This window comes from Lithobates pipiens, unplaced genomic scaffold (genome assembly GCF_037356315.1).
Source record: "Lithobates pipiens isolate NorthernLeopardFrog02 unplaced genomic scaffold, aLitPip1_a1.2 Scaffold_8, whole genome shotgun sequence".
Lineage (NCBI taxonomy): Eukaryota > Metazoa > Chordata > Amphibia > Anura > Ranidae > Lithobates > Lithobates pipiens.
In genome coordinates, this window is record NW_027507903.1 from 560,610,889 (window position 1) to 560,627,648 (window position 16,760).

A 16,760-nucleotide genomic window follows, 5' to 3' on the forward strand; every position below is an offset into this window, starting at 1 on the left:
AAAAAATGTGTACGATCGAGCTGACCCGTCTGTGAATTATTATTAAAAGTGCCAATAGACCCAAGGGGGTCTTTGTTTGAGGTGAGCAGGCATTGCACACGGAGATGGTGGTGATTACCAATCACACTTATTTCTGCAGAGGGTCACGGAGCATTGGCCTTACCTTGTAATGATGAACTCATATGTTGTGTCTACAATTTGTAGTGTCATTACTGATCTATTCTCCTATGTCCATGTATTCATTCACCTGGCTTGCCCCTATCCGCTAAAGAGACAGGTGAACTCTCGTTTCAGGTCACACAGCATGCAATCCATGACTTACCATTTCCTCTGTGTTGCATCACAATTGTGGGAGTGCTAATGTGATCAAATACACCTCTTCCAGAATGGTGATCCCTCTGTTAATTGCTCTGCCTGCTTGTGTCTGTGTCAGATCGCATTACTTTTTCTTATCTGACTGGGAGACCCAGGAATTGTGGGATATGTTGCTTCTTCACAGGAAGTGTCAGTTCTTAGACCAGTGTTTCTCAACTCCAGTCCTCAAGGTGCCCCCAACAGGTCATGGTTTCTGGATTTCCCTCTAATGAAACAGCTGTGGTAATTACTAAGGCAGTGAAACTGATCAAATAAGATTTGAAAAATAATGAAAATCCTGAAAACATGACCTGTTGGGGCACCTTGAGGACTGGAGTTGAGAAACACTGTCTTAGACTATAGACAGCAGTAATTGATTAACCTGTGCAGTGCCAGGCTCCATGCCTTATATTTGAACACAAACAGAAACTTCTGACACCTGAATGTGAAACTTTAGGGCCGGTTCACACTGCAGGCGATGCGAGGCGACACCGACTTGCCTCGCCGCGACCTGCCGCGACCTCAGCGGCAACTTGCAGATGACTTCTGTATAGAAGTCAATGCAAGTCGCCCCGAGGTTGCCCGAAAGTAGTACAGGAACCTTTTTTCTGAGTCGGAGCGACTCGAGTCGCTCCTCTCAGAAGGGTTCCATTGTACAGAACGGGGGCGACTTGTCAGATCGAGGCGAGGCAAGTCGTGTCGCCTCGCATCGCCCGCAGTGTGAACCGGCTCTTACTCTACTACAGGCTGTGCGTAGAGTGCAACAAGTGACACCATAAAACTAAATGATCAATGGGCGCAGTGCTGTGACAAGGCCATCCAGCACCCAGGCCAAAGATGCTAAAGTGCCCAGCTATGTAACATCCCTACAGTAAATCATTGTTCCCACCCCTTGTCCCAGCCCTGAATGGGCCCCTTATCACAGATAGGAAAGTTTATAATACCTTTCTCCAACAAGATTTAGCTATACTACCTATACCATTGTACACATATTACACTGGGTCCTTTAATAGCTAACTCTACCTAAAGTGGGTTTTTGCCTAGTTGCTATCAAGTTGAATCACTTGCTGGTTATCACATGAGTGAACCATTGGTGAGATAGTCAGGTTATGAGCTTATTTTACTGTTTTAAAGGATCAGATCACACTACTATATACTACATATAAATGGTCAGCCCTAGCTTCCTATGTTTGGCTTTAACAACAAGAACTTACTGTCAAAATTCCCGACTCTGTCCCCATTAACCTGGGAGTTTTGGGTGTTCCTGCCACCCATTCTAGTTCCTACTGTTTCATTCTCCAAAATATGCTATTAAATAAAAAACATATAATAGGGAGAGCAGAAACCTTCATAATGGCCGTAGCATGTGTGCCGACCCAGGAACTGAAGTTCCCCATAGAGGCCTCAAGAGATATAAGAGATATTTACGTAGATTGGTAATCTCTTACCAGTTCTTTCTTGCTTTTCAAGATGAGAAGAGTAGAGCCACGTGCAATGCAATCATTTTTTGACTCCTCCCATTTCTTGTGAGATTTGGAGAGATAAAAACAAGTGGAGCCCAAGATGATCCAGTCTGGTGGACAGGAGGTGCAGAGACCTTTACATAAGACAATAATAAGGGTAAGGAATCTGGGTACCCTTAAATCTAAATGCCATTTACCAAAGAGAAAGCAACATTGACCCTATGAGCTGAAAAGCTAACATAATATAAATTGGTATATATTTTTCACTTGACCAGCTAACTTTGGATAGCAACCACAAGATGTGGATGCACCATATGCAAGTGGTCATGGTCACTGGACATTTGGTTATTATTTTGTTGCTTTAATTGCAAATAGCTTAGGTGCAGGACATGTATATGCAGGTCTTTTTTCTGCCGGAACGCGCCGAAACACCGTTCCGGCACCTATGACAGGCAGCCCTCTCTGCTCTGACCTGTCATAAAACACACGCACACACACACACACACACACACACACACACACACACACTAGAGCTGTGCACACAGGGCTGCTGCCTTCGAGGTCTTCGGGTCCAAGCATGGCAACATTCAGCTGCTTGTGTTGATTCAGGAGGTAGCTTCCATGGTCACCTCTTCACACATTGTAACATGGAGCAGAGGAGCCCCAGCTACAGTTCTGACAGCTTCTTGATCGTCTAAAAAGCCTGCACATACCACATGGACTGGAGCACTGGTTGACAGTGGAAGAGGCGAGGGAGTTCTGAATGAAAAAAGGGTGGGGGGGGGAGCCCTCCAGAGACTGACTTCACGGAGAGAGGATAACTGTGGAAGAAGAGGGGGAAATTGTGCAGAGAGGAGGGGAGTGGAAATTTGTCCAGAAAGGAGAACTGGGAAGGGAGCTTTGTAGGAAAGAGCTACAGAGGGCAGAAGGCAGATTGTGCAAAGTGAGAGATGTGGAAGGGGAGGTTGTGTAGAGGTGAGAGCTGTAGGGGAAGCTGGGGGTGCAGAGGTGTGTGGTGAAGGTGAGAGATGTGGATTGGGGTGAGCTTTAGATGGGGGTGCAGAAGGGGAACAGAGATAATATGGATGGAGGTGCAGAGGTGAGTTGTGGACTGAGGGTGTAAGCTGTAGTTAGAGGGGTGCAGACTTGAGATGTGTGATGGGGGGGGCAAAGGCGAGTTGTGAATAGGGGTGCCGAGTGGAGCTGTGGACAGGGAAAGAAGAAGTGAGCTGTACATGAGGGTTGGAGAGGTTAGGTATGGACACATAGGTAAGCAAAGAGATAACCGGAAGTGAGGATTTGATGGTTACTTTTGGGGGGATACTTGAGGGGGGAAGACCAGGGAAATTTGCTGAGGAACAGTAGGACCCCTTTCACACTGGGGCGGTGTGGGCATTAGTGGCAAACCGCTAAAACTAGCAGCGCTTTACCGCTGTTCTAGTGACGCTTTTAACCCCCCAGAAGGATTTTAAAGGTATTAAAAGTGCCCGGTTAGCGCTGATTTCAAAGCGCTTTTAAGGCGCTTTGAAAGATTCGCCCATTCATTACAATTCCCACCGCTATACACCGCTCCCGCACCACCCCAAATATGCTGCTTGCATGACTTTTTTTCCTGTCCCGAAAGCACACCGCCCCAGTGTGAAAGCACTCGGGCTTTCACATTGGGGCTGCAGAAGAGGCAGTATACAGGCGCTATTTTTAGTGCAAAAAACGCCTGTAAAGTGCCTCAGTGTGAAAGGGGTCTATAATAAGGCTTACCTGTGTGTACCATGAATATCTAGGGTTGCCACTTTTTCTTCAAGCCAAACCCGAACACATTAGCGGCGCGTATAGTAAATTTTATTTTGTTTTAGTATACACTGTAGGATTGTAACAGACCTGGGACACTTTTGGGCACTCCAAAGAGAATAGTGATGCGGCGCACATTGTGCCCCCTCACCCTCCTGTCAAACCTTGTTCTGAGCCACATTCCTGTCTAGATAATGTGTCTGGGTTTCAGGTGGACTGAAATCCGGACACGATTCAAAACCTGGACTGTCTGGGTGAATCCCGGACAGGTGGCAACCCTATGAATATCTCCTAAACGTGCACAGTTTAGATGATATGCACTATATCCACATGTGCCAATGTCATCGGCACATCCACACTGAAGAAACGCCCCACTCATGTAATTTCTTCAGTAGCCATGCCATGACCGGTGGCTCCTGTGCGCATGCATTGGAGTGACGCCATCGTGGCTCTGGCCAATCACAGCGCCGGAGCCCATGAACCGGGGTGCTGCAACAGCTTCGATCTAAGGTAAGTATTTCATAATGAGCTAGTATGCAATGCTTACTAGCTCATTATGCCTTTGTCTTGCAAGTTTTTTTTTTGTTCTTTTGTTATTCTGAGTTTACAACCACTTTAAGTTACTGTTTGGAAATGATTTTACTTTTATTTAACCACTTCTGCCGTGGAAGCTTTTACCCTGTTAATGATCAGGCCATTTTTTGCGATACGGCACTGTGTTATTTTAACTAACTATTTCGCGGTCATGCAACGTTATACCCAAATAAAATTAATGTCCTTTTTTTACCACAAATAGAGCTTTCTTTTGGTAGTATTTGATCACCTCTGCGGTTTTTATTGTTTGCGCTATAAACAAAACAAGGGCGATCATTTTTAGAAAAATATATATATTTTTTTTACTTCCTGCTATAAAACACATCCAATAAAAATGTAAAAAATCATTTTTTTTCACCAATTTAGGCCAATATTTATTCTGCTACATATTTTTGCAAAAAAAAATCCCAATAAGCGTATATTGATTGTTTTGCGCAAAAATTATCACATCTAGAAACTATGGGATGTTTTTATGGCATTTTTATTTATTTTGTTTTTTTACTCGTAATGGTGGTAATGAGCGATTTTTTTTATTTTTATTTTTTTTATCGGGACTGCGACATTGCGGCAGACAAATCGGACACCTAACTGTCACTTATGACACTTTTTTGGGAACCAGTGAAATTACATTGATCAGTGCTAAAAAATATGCACGTTATTGTACTAATGATACTGACAGGGAAGGCGTTAACATCAGGGGTGATCAACAGGTTAACCGTGTGCCTAGCTGGTGCTTGCTAACTGTGTGGGGGATGCTCTGACCTGATGAAGATAAGATCAGTGTTTCTGCTTAGCAGGAGCACAAGATCTCCATCTTCTCCTCTGTTAGAACGGCGATCCATCTTGTATACATAGGCAAACCGCCGTTCTGCCTCTCGGGAACAATTGCGGGTGGCCGGCGGTTGGCTCCCCCTCTGTCCAATCAGTGCACGATCACGCCTCCGGTGGCACATGCATGCCCCCCAGTGTCTATTGCATGAAATGGCGTACAGGTACGTGATTTCGCGCAATAGAACCGACCTGCCACAGTACAAGTATGTTAGGCGGTTCGTCAAGTGGTTAAATGGTTTGTCAACCCATCCATTTAAAACTATGCCAGCCCCTCTATTAGAAGCTGGCATAGCACACTGTGTCTGTAGTTTTAAAAAACAAGCCTAATACCTAATTTCAGCTGTCGTCAGGTTGGTCACATGACTCGCGGCCGCTTAACAGCTCTGATCTATTGCTTCTGCGGGATGGACCGTGATCACCCTCTGACGTCAGCCGTGGGGGGAGTCACGTGGCCGCTCGTCTCCTCCGCAGAAGCTCTGTCTCGTAACTGTAAAGTGGCCGCGAGTCACATGATCGGCCTGAAGACAACTGAATTAGGTATTTGCACTGCTCAATTTTTAAAACAGCAGACATAGTGTGCTATGCCCAGGACTCAAGTCCTGCGGGAACGCATGGGAACGGAGTTCCTGTACTTTTTCCACAACAGGAACTCAGTTCCCATTAGCAGTTCTGCAAGACTTTGAAGTATGTGAGCTATGTGGCAGGTACTACACCAGCAGCCGCCTACACAGCTCGCAATAGTAAGTGCCGGCCCCTCCTGTTTTTCTGTCTCCTCACCCCCCCCCCCCCCAGTCTCCTGCATACTTGCTCTGTGTGTCCCACTGAACCCCCCCCCCCCCCTCTATCTTCAGTGCCATATAATGAGAGAACCCAGAGGAGCAGCAATATGAAAATTGGATGAAAAATACCACTTTTGAAGTGTTCGTGCATATAAGCATATCATTTTATTTTTTATTTTTTGGTGGGGGAGTGAATCTTGGGTGGGAGTTCCCACACTTTTTTCCCCAGGACTTGACCCCTGGCTATGCCAACCTCTAATTGAGAGGCTGGCAGTGAAGTTTTTAAATGTTATTCTATAAGAATAGCGGTGGGAGGGCTGGGCCGGCCGGAGACAGACACAGAGGCAGATGACAGGTAGGAAGGAGGGGGGAGAGAGAAGGGCAGAGGGGGCAGTATATGACGGAGGGAAGCACTTTGACCACGGTGATCAGGGCAGACCTACCCTGGTTATTGTGGGCTATTTATAGAGGGGCATACAGGAAATGGCAAGTTCAAGTTTTTTTTTTTTTTACAGTTTAATGTCATATTTTTATGCTTTTGATGACGGCCTAAGGCCGAAACGTGTCAGTATTTTTGGATGATGTTATTGCTGTAATGCTTAAATAAATATTATCTATGGAGAAGCTGTCGAGTTGCCGGCCTGTACTTTCTATGGATCTTTTGTGAACTAAATTAGCCAAAGCACCGACGACTCTACGCACCAACTATACTATATAGCGGTTGAGCTTGGGTGAGTTTTTCTCTTGCTACATTAGCACAGTAAGCCTTTGTAATATTATACATGAAAGGGTATCAAGGGAGTGAATATTAGGAGTGTATTTAAAAAATTTTTTTATAGCAATTCACCCAGTGAAAGTGCATGTACATTCATTTTATGCAGATGCGGCAAAAAAACAAATGTTATTAGGTTATTTCCTGTGCTGGTCGATTGTTTTTCATTTAAAATGGAAGATTGAAGACTACATTTGGCCACTAGATGGCACTAAGTATCATAGGATATTTCTATGATACTTTGTGTCATCTAGTAGCCAAATGCATTATTTTTCCTTTTAAATCAATGAAAAACATTCAACCAGCAAAGGAAATAGTCTAATAAAAAAAAAAATTGTGCACAGAATAAATGTTCTTGCACTTTCACTGGGTTACCTGCTATGCAATTGTTTTACAAACACATGCCTCAGTGTTTGTTGACTGCTGTTTGTTCAAAAAAGGTTTAGCGAGAGCAAACTAAATATTTAGGGACCATGGCCGGTCATGACTTTAGGTTTAAGACAATAAGGTATAAAAAGAAAAGTTCAAAACTTTCGACAGCCTCTTTGGCTCCATTCACACTTGTGCAACCTGTCATGCAACCTTGAACATCAAAGATGCATGACAAGTCGTTCCCCATGTTTTCCAGTGATACCCATTCATATATGTGCTACTTAGGCTCCTTTCACACTTGTACGACTTGAAAGTCCTGCGATTTTTCTGTTATTTTTGTCACGACTTTGACGCGACTTGAAGCAATGCCTGTGTAATCTAGAGGTCTCTGCCTCAAGTCATATAAAGTCGGACCAAAGTAGTGCAGGGACTACTTTGAAGTCGCTGCGACTTGAAGGCGCACAGATATGACCGGTACTCATGGGAAATCATGAGGTACGACTTGTCATGCGACTTTGCAGTCCCAAGTCGCATGACAAGTCACACAAGTGTGAAAGGGGCCTCAAAGTTGCAGCAACTTCAAGGTAGTTCAAGCACTACTTTAGTCGGACTTTCATGCAACTTGAGGGCCATAGACCTTAATGTTAACCCTCAGAAGTTGCATGAAAGTCATACCTGAATTTTTTACAATGCAATTTGGGTGCAACAGTTGTCCATTATTACTGGTCGAAGCCAAAGTTGTATCCAAAGTTGCACCAAAGTTGCACTCCAAAGTCGGCTTTGGACAACTTTGGAGTCCTACAAGTGTGAATGGAGCCTGGGAAAGAAAACTGCCACTGACATGCATACGGTCAGATTAGATTATGGATTTCAATCGGTTATATCAGAGAGAAAACAGGTATGGATTTTTCAAAGCAGTTATAAAAATGTTTGTTTTCTTACCGACAAATCTTTTAATGGTCAGAATTTCTTTTTCAAGGCTGTTTATTTTGTTTCCTAAATAAGAAAATTATATTTAGATTATCACATTACCATAAAAAGATATTTCAATTCTGTCCAACACCAACTATACCTGGCAGCACTAATCATTGTACTCTGACTGCAGGGAAGACTCCCTACTGTCAAAATACAATGACGCAGCGTGAGTGATTCCCCCATCCACATTGAGGGTGAGTATGGGGGAATCAGATCATTGGTTGAACCAGCTTTGGTCCATCCCTACCTTTTCTTAAAGTGTACATTTCATGATAAAATACACTGCTGCCTCTGATATGCAAAGTGCAACCGGACCCCATAAATTGGTGAAGCTACAGATCTATGGGTCCTACCACCATTTTTGGTTCAGCCTACTCTCTCTTTACTGAGCCCTCTTTACTTCCCAGAAATAAAATGTTTATGCAGAGTCACCAGGGTACAGGAGCGTCATGATAAAGAGGACTTCAGAAAGGAAGGTAAATAGCTGATCCACAGTGCTGGGAAGTATTTGTTAGTGATGGTGACTAATCAGCAATGAGCCGGTAGTTGGCCACTATTTCCATATCAGCGCTCCCTCAAAGCTCTACATGGAACATGTCACCTTGAGGTGTTTGTATGTCATGTCAGAGCCTGATAGAGCCATGTAATATTTGCTTTAAGCAACATTTTAAAAAGCGCTTTTATTTACTGAGACGAGCCCTGGAAAAATATTGCTGGTAGGTCCAACATTCAAAAGTTTGTAGGCCCCCGCCTAGTCAAAGCTAAACAACAAAAACATGTTCCCACAGCTTCGTTTCAGGGCTTTCTGTATCTAAGTGTGCATGACTTAGCGCAGAACATAGGAAGGATTTGGAGAGAACTTCTTTTTCAGATTCAGGTCTGGCTTGCTTTGGGAAGAATCAGAACAAGACAAAGTGTTATCACAGTTGGACAACAAAAAATAATATTAGGCCTTTTGAAAAAATTTAATACAAGACTATAAGCAGTTTGTATGGGCACCACCATTTATCTTAAAAAACGTAAAAAAAAACACAAGGCCTACTGTACATGCTGTTTATGTACCAGATAAAATTCTGAAACAAGGAGTGTGAAATATATTATTAATTTGCTTACCAAAAGTTTGATTCACTCGTCTCAGGTTTTCAGCTCCGATATCCATTTCTATCCTGGCTGTCACCTCGATTTCAGACACTATAAAATCACAAGTTCACAAACCTTAAAAATGCTAGCTAGTCATATTAATTCATAAGGCCTGAGAAACATGCGTACACGCTCCATCGAGCCCTGATACAGTGACAATGTCATACTGAAGGGTTCATGTAATGACACCTTAATGCTTTTTATTTCTACTTTTGCTTCCAACTTGCTTTTGGAAGCATTTGGAAAGCAAAGTTAAAGATAATGCAAGCAAATGGAAGCCAAAAGAAGGTCAAAAACAAGTTAGAAATACGAAAACACCTGAAAGCATGCTACATTGAATTGCTTTGGAGTCTGGTGTTCTTGTACACAAATCAGATTTGCATTTTCTACCTCTTTAAGTTATCTTCATATTATATTGTGTCACTCTCCTAGTTAGACTACTAGATACATTTAGTTTTGGCTTCTTCTGTAGTTAGGGAAGCAGTGATTGTTTGGTCTGGTCTGTTAAAGGCTTCACAGGCTGGGAGTTTGATTTCTTCCCCCTGCCTCTAGAAGAAGTTGCTAGAGCTTAGGAAGGCATCATTTAATTGATCAACCTGAATATTAAGCAGGGCCTATCCAATCTCTGGGGAAGTGTTTCCAGATAGTGGCTGGGGTGCTGAGAAATAGTCTGGAGCTCTGAGGAGGTTGTCTTTACCCTCCTGAGGGAATTTATGTGTGAGCTGAGAAGGAGTGGGCTTCTTTGCCTGAAGCCCTTTTGGAATGGATGATTGACTACTCTGCAAGAGGCTGCTCCTATGGACTGATTTATTTCAGGATCCTATGAGTAGATCCTCTTTTCCTGCAGTCAAGCGACTGTACTGCATGGTCCCTAGCTGTGAACCTTCAGGTTCCTGCGAGTAAAGCCTCTTTTCCTGTGCTACTTCATGGCCCCCTGTAGCCTGTTCAAATCTACCTACACTTGTGCTACTCTTACTGAGTGAGAAGTGTCCTCTGCTAGCAATACCTCCCATTTTGGGGTATCCCATATGACCCTAAGCCCCCTCTTGTTACCAGTTCTACAAGCAAATAAACTTCAAAAAAGAATCCCCTGGATCAGTGATTCTCAACCAGGGTTCCGTGGAACCCTAGGGTTCTTCCAAAGGTTGCTAGGGTTTCCTTCAGCATTGGGCAATTTCTGCCTCTCAGATAAGTTCCCACTGACACCATTGATCTTTTTAGCTATCTGTAAGGAGGCAATTCTTTCCAATGACCACAAGTGTAAGGACCATTCTTCCCACTGACCATCACACTAATGTATCATGAGTTTTTCGATTTCTAATTTTTAGCAGGGGTTCCCCCAAGACTGGAGAACTATTTCAAGGGTTCCTCTGTGTTGAAAAGGTTGAGAAAGGCTGCCCTAGACTATTTAATGAGCCGGAGTGAATGAACTGTTGCTGTGTACCTAGCTGCCTCTGCACTCTGTTGAGAAAGAACCGGTTGAATCTACAGAAGCTCCTATGGGGGTAGCACTACATCAGCTAGTATGACTGCTGAACAGCTGAGATAAGATAAATCACAGAATACCCCACATAGTTTTTTGTTTGCAATCAGCCAAAGAGATAACACTGAATCACCATCACTGTTCAGCACTTCTAAGCCAGAAAGAGGGCTTGCCAGTACACAGAATGCAGCAAAACCTCCAGAGTGCACCACTAATTAAATTTGTATTTACATTGACAAAGTTGCCTTAAAGTGGAAGTAAACCCACTTTTTTAACTTTTACCTACAGGAAAGCCTATAATAAGGCTTACCTGTAGGTAAAAAAAATATCTCCTAAACCTGTACGGTTTAGGAGATATTCCCCTCGGTATGCGCCGCTGACTGCAGCGGCGCATGCACACAAGGGGGTTCTCTCCGCGAAAATCCGGCAGCGCTCGTCCGGCCGGATTTAAATCTCCCGCGCGCATGCGCGGGAGTGACGATATCGCGGCTCCGGCCACTCACAGCGCCGGAGCCGCGATACCCGGAAGAGACGCCGAGGGAGCATGTCGGCTTCCTCGGCGTGGATCGGGCGAGATGTCGGGGCCTCGTTCTAAGGTAAGTATTTCATAATGAGCTAGTATGCGGTGCATACTAGCTCATTATGCCTTTTGCTTTGCAGGTTTTTAAAAAAAAAAAAAAAAAAAAATGCGGGTTTACTACCGCTTTAAGGCATTAACATCTGCATTATATGGTGTTTTTTTTTTTCGTTTTTTTTTTTTTCATATCTGCCTAGGTTTTGGTTTAGAATTTTATATAACAGCTCTGTGGTTTGTATATTAGTATTACCAACAGTTTGCGCAGCGCTTTACAACATGGGGGCAGATAGTACAGTTACAATACAAATCAATACAGGAGGCATCAGAGGGCTCTGCTCGTTAGAGCTTACAATCTAGAAGGGAGGGTCAAGTGGACATTGTATATGACACTGTAGTGCTACTTACCATTCTGTTTAATGTCTGACAGTTGATCGGAGATACTGGGATCTAAAATTAAATTATAATATATATATATATTCAAATCAATTAGTTCACACAATGTATGCCTGTATCCCTTTTCAGATAAACCTGTTGTTAATATCAAATCGCCATTGCACAAATGCAGGTCCATTTCAGTTTGTGATTCTTGACTATATATATTTTGGTAGGAAGATATTACCTTTTTGTGAGGGACCAATGTACACATTCATTAGTCCATCTGAAGTATATGAGTCATTGTTATTAACTTTATTTAGTAAGTGTGTATATACTCATCCTTGCATATGTACAATAATTACTTAAAGTAGAAGTTCACCCTAAAACTAAAATCTGTAAACAATAATAATACTCACAATAGATGAACATGATGCTGGTTATAAGTACGATCATCAAGAATATGAGAATGATGCACATCACTAAGATTAATTTCATCCATCCTGGTCCATGATTCCTTTTACTGCTTGGTACATCTTAGTGACAAAGAGATTAAATGTAGGGATTAGTAATTCAGTGACCCAAAATGTGTATCAATCCAAACAGATCCCGATAGAATAGATGAGGATAGATCTCCATCAGCCAAAATCCTCAACATCTCTTCTCTTTACTTACTTGTAGCCTTCTGTTCCTAAAAATGGGGCTATAGTGTAAATTTAGTTTTCGACTAAGCTGTAAACAGCTCAGATTTGATTGTATCTTTGGTTCTGTTCTAAACTTGGCTGAGTTGTGCATTTCCCACTGTTGCCAGTAGCTGTCACTGGTACCACAGGGCAGTGTGAGAATTACAACTAGGTTGAGCTGTAATGAATATTCTTTTTCCGGAAACAGCCCAGTTAGGAAGTTCCTAGTCACTGTGCATTTTGGAAAGGGTTATTTATTGGACAGATGCCATGTGCTCTTAGTCAGTCGTTACCTCGGGCCCCTCCTTGGCCGAGGATGTGCTGCTGCATATTCTGCAAGTAGGCCCAGAAGCCTGTCTGGGGCCTACTAATCTTGAGGTGGTCCTTAGGCTGTCTTGCCTGTGTGGAAGAAGCCAAGCCAAGCTGAGAAGATCCAGGGGAGGACCCTTGTTGGAGAGAGCCAGGATGAGGGCTGGTCTCTCAGGAGGTCTGGTGACTCGTTTAGAGGATGCACCTATATCTAAACTACCCTTACAGTATCGCCAGGTTGGCTTAAAGGTTCTGGTACTGTCAAGCTGTTCTACAATCTAAACAAGGTAACTAGCTCCTTTCTGCTAAGTCTTTGAGAAAGACTTAGCCAAGAGTTCTACTGGCTGCGAGAGAGACTTGTCCAAAAGTTCTGCTGGCTGCTAAGTCTGTGAGAGAGGCTTGTCCAGAGATTCTATCGGTTGCTAGGGCTGTGTAAGAGACCTACCCAAGTATTCAAGATCTGCTAAAAGAAAGATATTTTGTCTTTTGGATTCAAGGAGCCTGTAAATGATCTGCTAAAAAGGATCTGAAACCTCCCCTAACCTTCTTTTCCTACAACCTTTCTCAAGTTCTCATTAAAGCATTGAAAAATACTTACTGGCGTCTAAAATTTGTTCTAAATTCCCATTATAGCCATGGACTTAGCTCTGGGGTGAATGTAAGCTCGTTCCCTGTATCTGGAGGTACCTTTTTGCTCCCAATAGACCCAGGGGGGGGGGGGGGAGGGCTACATACTACATGCAGATCTTCATGTTCCTACTGTTTATATACCAACCTGGAGCAGCAGCTACACACTCTGGGCGAAAGTTCATGAACACTTGACCATCACACCTATACGAGCTTATTGGACATCCTATTAATCATGGGAATTAATATAGAGTTGGATGCTCTTTGCAGCTGCAACAGCCTTCACTTTGGAGTATGTCTGTGTGCCCATTCAGCAACAGAACTGATGTTGGACAAGAAGATCTGGCTCAAAATTGGTGTTCCACTTCATCTTAAAGATATTCAGAAGGGAAGTATAGGTATTATGGTCAGTTGTCCAAAAACATTTGGCCATGTAGTATATAATAATGTCAAACCATCATGGGAATTGCACTGCACTATGACCACATGTGGTGAACAACCATTACAGGAAGTATAATTACACATCTATGGCAAACTGTACATACTGTAATGTTCGGGGGACCAGGTAGATCGCAGGACACAGGCTTTGCTCACAACAAAGGGTTTATTAAACTTAAATCGCTTTACAGCAGCCAAAAACACGAAGGAAAAAGTTTTTAGTCTCACCGACTTGCACAGTTCAGAATAGCTGTCTCTATCCAAACAGAGCTTGATCTTGCTGGCAGGTAGCTAGCTTCCCCTGCCAGGAGCCTTCCAAACAGGACACTGCTGTCCACTTCAGTTGCTGTAACCCAGAACAAACACCATCCACCATGTGTTCTCCACTTCTCCACACCCATCTACAACTTCCTGTCTTGCTTTTTAAAGACACTGCCTTAACAGGTGGGTTAATCAATTGTATTCCCTTAAAGAGAGCACAACCCAAACAGAGGGGAAATATAGCGTCCTTCCAGGACCCAGCCACGGCGTCCATTACATATCCCCCCCCTGTGTTTCGATCCGGAGGGAGGAACACCAGCACCCATCATGATGGTTGGGACACCTCTGTGCTGGCTGTCAGCCACGTAGGCCCAACCTTTTTTCCGGGTGCGCTTCCAGGAACATTCCCCCCTGGATCTTAACAGGTTCCTATATTGTCCTATACTCAGCCTTCCTCTTCTTTTGGGGTCCCTGGGCTTATTCACTTTTCTTGGGGGAACTCTGCCTTCCTTGAGCCCTCCTTTCAACTTACAAATACCCATTTTACCCTTCACCATCTGTATTTCAGGTTCAAAACAGTTTCTCTTGTTACCCATGGCAACCAAATCATTGTTTGCAGAACGAACTCTTAACAGATCACAGCTTTCCGTATCATCAGTGCTTTCCAAATCAGTGTTTGTTAGAAGAAGACCCGAGGAGGGACTACATCCGACGGAACCATAGCACAGCTCCACCTCACCCGTTATCCAACACTCCATGGGTACCTGTTCTAACAAACTACCCTGACCCAAGCATAAACCATTTTTTCCAGGTGTACACATTACATTGTTACGGCAACCAACATTAACACTTTCTCCCATAGTGTCTCCGGGCACCTTAACTTGTACCCCTGGGCCAGTGACATAAAGCATCTCTGCTACTGCTGAGTCCATTCTGGGCCCTTCCTTCTCATGAGGCCTAGCGGGTAAGGCAGTATCTGCGCCCTCTACTGACCACTGCTCCGCCGCACCTCGGACCACACCAGCAGAGATTTTTCTAGTCACCGCCCCAGACGGAGAGACCTCTGATATCTCAAGCAGTTCTCTCGCGTGCCTTCCATACCAATCAATAACTAGAAGTACGCTCACAGAGAATCTGGAGATCCTGTGCCAAATGGTTAACCATTGGTCCCACCAATTCCACTGTTGGTCATGGTTTCCCAGCACTGCCTGTACCACCTGGCTCCACCCATTGGTGCTACGCAGCACCACCTGGTCCAACTGCGGTGGAGATACCCAAGTATACAGTAAGTTCATTTTTACCAACTCTAGCATTTCCAGTAAGGTTTCGGTCATCTCTAAACATCCCATGTCTAAACACCAGAACTTTCTAGGGTCTTTTACCCTGTCCAAGACATGGAGGGGCTCAGCGACTGCAGGTTGAGAGGGTGAGACATTTGAAGAGACCTCATCCTCCTTGGAGGTACTCATCATCACAGACTGTTTCTCCCCTGGAGAGCTGTCAGACACATGTCTCACACTTATCCCTTCTGCACCAGTGTTGGTGAGCCTCTGCAGGTCATTACAAGTCACACTATCGCTTTGATACTCAATATCATTTAGCTGTGGAGCTGTGGACAACACATCTGCGATGCCAGTGCCCTGAACTGTTTCTTCAGAGGGGAGGGCAGCAACCTTTGCAGGGACCAGGACGCCCTCAACCACCAGCGGCTCTGCGATCCCCCTGTCTGGCATAGCAGTTGTGTCCACACCCTTGTTATTTAAGCTAGCCTTACCCAGCATGGCTAGCAATTGTTTGGCCCAGCTGTCCCAGTCCATTGTGGTTCCACCATGGGCGTTCCACAGCGTTGCATCACCTGCTGTAGAAAGCCGCACAGAAACCTGGGATTCATTAGCTTTAACTGCACATTCCTCACTTCTATATACATCATTTTGTGACACCATACTTTTATCAACGTTGCATTGGGGTGATGCTTCACCTAAAGCTTGGTGCAGCACACCATTTTGAACACCTTTTTCTGGTGGCACTACAGACACATTCAGCTTTGTACCCTCAACTTTTGCAGGCTGAATTAACCCCTTGCCCACTGGGCTACACGTAAGGTTGTGGGGCTGCGCCCACACTCTCTCACTGTGTGGCTCAGTCGTAACATTACAGGAAACACATTTTTCAGCATTATAATCACCAATCACATCACATTGGCCAACACTATTGTCAGCATGACCATCAATATTCTCATTATGTGTTGACATAGCTCCTGCTTTTGTGGGTTGTCTATGAGCCACCATAACCTCTGAGCAACTCTTCACAGCACCCGCTCTCGGTAAAGGGGCACTTTTGTCTATTTGGGCAGCTCCATAGCTGACCTGGGAAACTCTCTGCTCCAACACTGCAAGCTCCTTGGAAGTTTCCCTGGGCAACCCTGCAGCAGCTGTCACTAGGGAACATGGTACCAGCACTGTTTTGGTCACCCCTAGCTCAATTTTCCCAGCCATCTGCTGGATCATAGCAGGCATATACAGAGTCCCCATGTCCTTTTCAGTCTTTAGCCCTGCGTCTAGTTGGGCTTTACGCTGCGCCTCCCCACTGCTCTGGGTAGCACAATGCAGAAAGTCTATGTCCATTTGTACTGCGGATCTCCCCACTGGACATACTCCCACTTCACTGGATTCAGCATCATAAACTGAAACAGTCTTACCAGTTCCTGCAGCTGATGTCATAGCCTTCATTTGAGTGCGTTGTCTCACTGGTGTGGTGTCTCCACAGGCTGACTCCCCCATGTGGCCATGGAGCAACACTGCAGCCTTTTTGGACCCACTGACGCCCCCTGTAGGTAACACAAGATCCTGGTTGCTAGGGGTAACTGCAGACTTGCACTCCACATCTGGTCGGCTATACCTTATGCAGGATTCAGGCTGATGTGCTCTTCTTTCTGGTCTGAC

The 16,760-nt window shown here is 44.3% G+C and overlaps 1 protein-coding gene across 1 annotated transcript in view; it reads right to left on the reverse strand.

Moving 5' to 3' along the window:
- Positions 1-16,760, reverse strand: part of LOC143960974 (C-type lectin domain family 17, member A-like) — a 48,137-nt gene that overhangs the window by 10,089 nt on the left and 21,288 nt on the right. The window contains exons 7-11 of the mRNA XM_077470049.1: positions 11,920-12,036; positions 11,534-11,575; positions 9,042-9,119; positions 7,896-7,949; positions 1,803-1,951 (exon numbers count right to left, since the gene is read on the reverse strand). Coding sequence (XP_077326175.1) covers positions 1,803-1,951; positions 7,896-7,949; positions 9,042-9,119; positions 11,534-11,575; positions 11,920-12,036 — 440 coding nt within the window. The remainder of the gene's footprint in view (positions 1-1,802; positions 1,952-7,895; positions 7,950-9,041; positions 9,120-11,533; positions 11,576-11,919; positions 12,037-16,760) is intronic.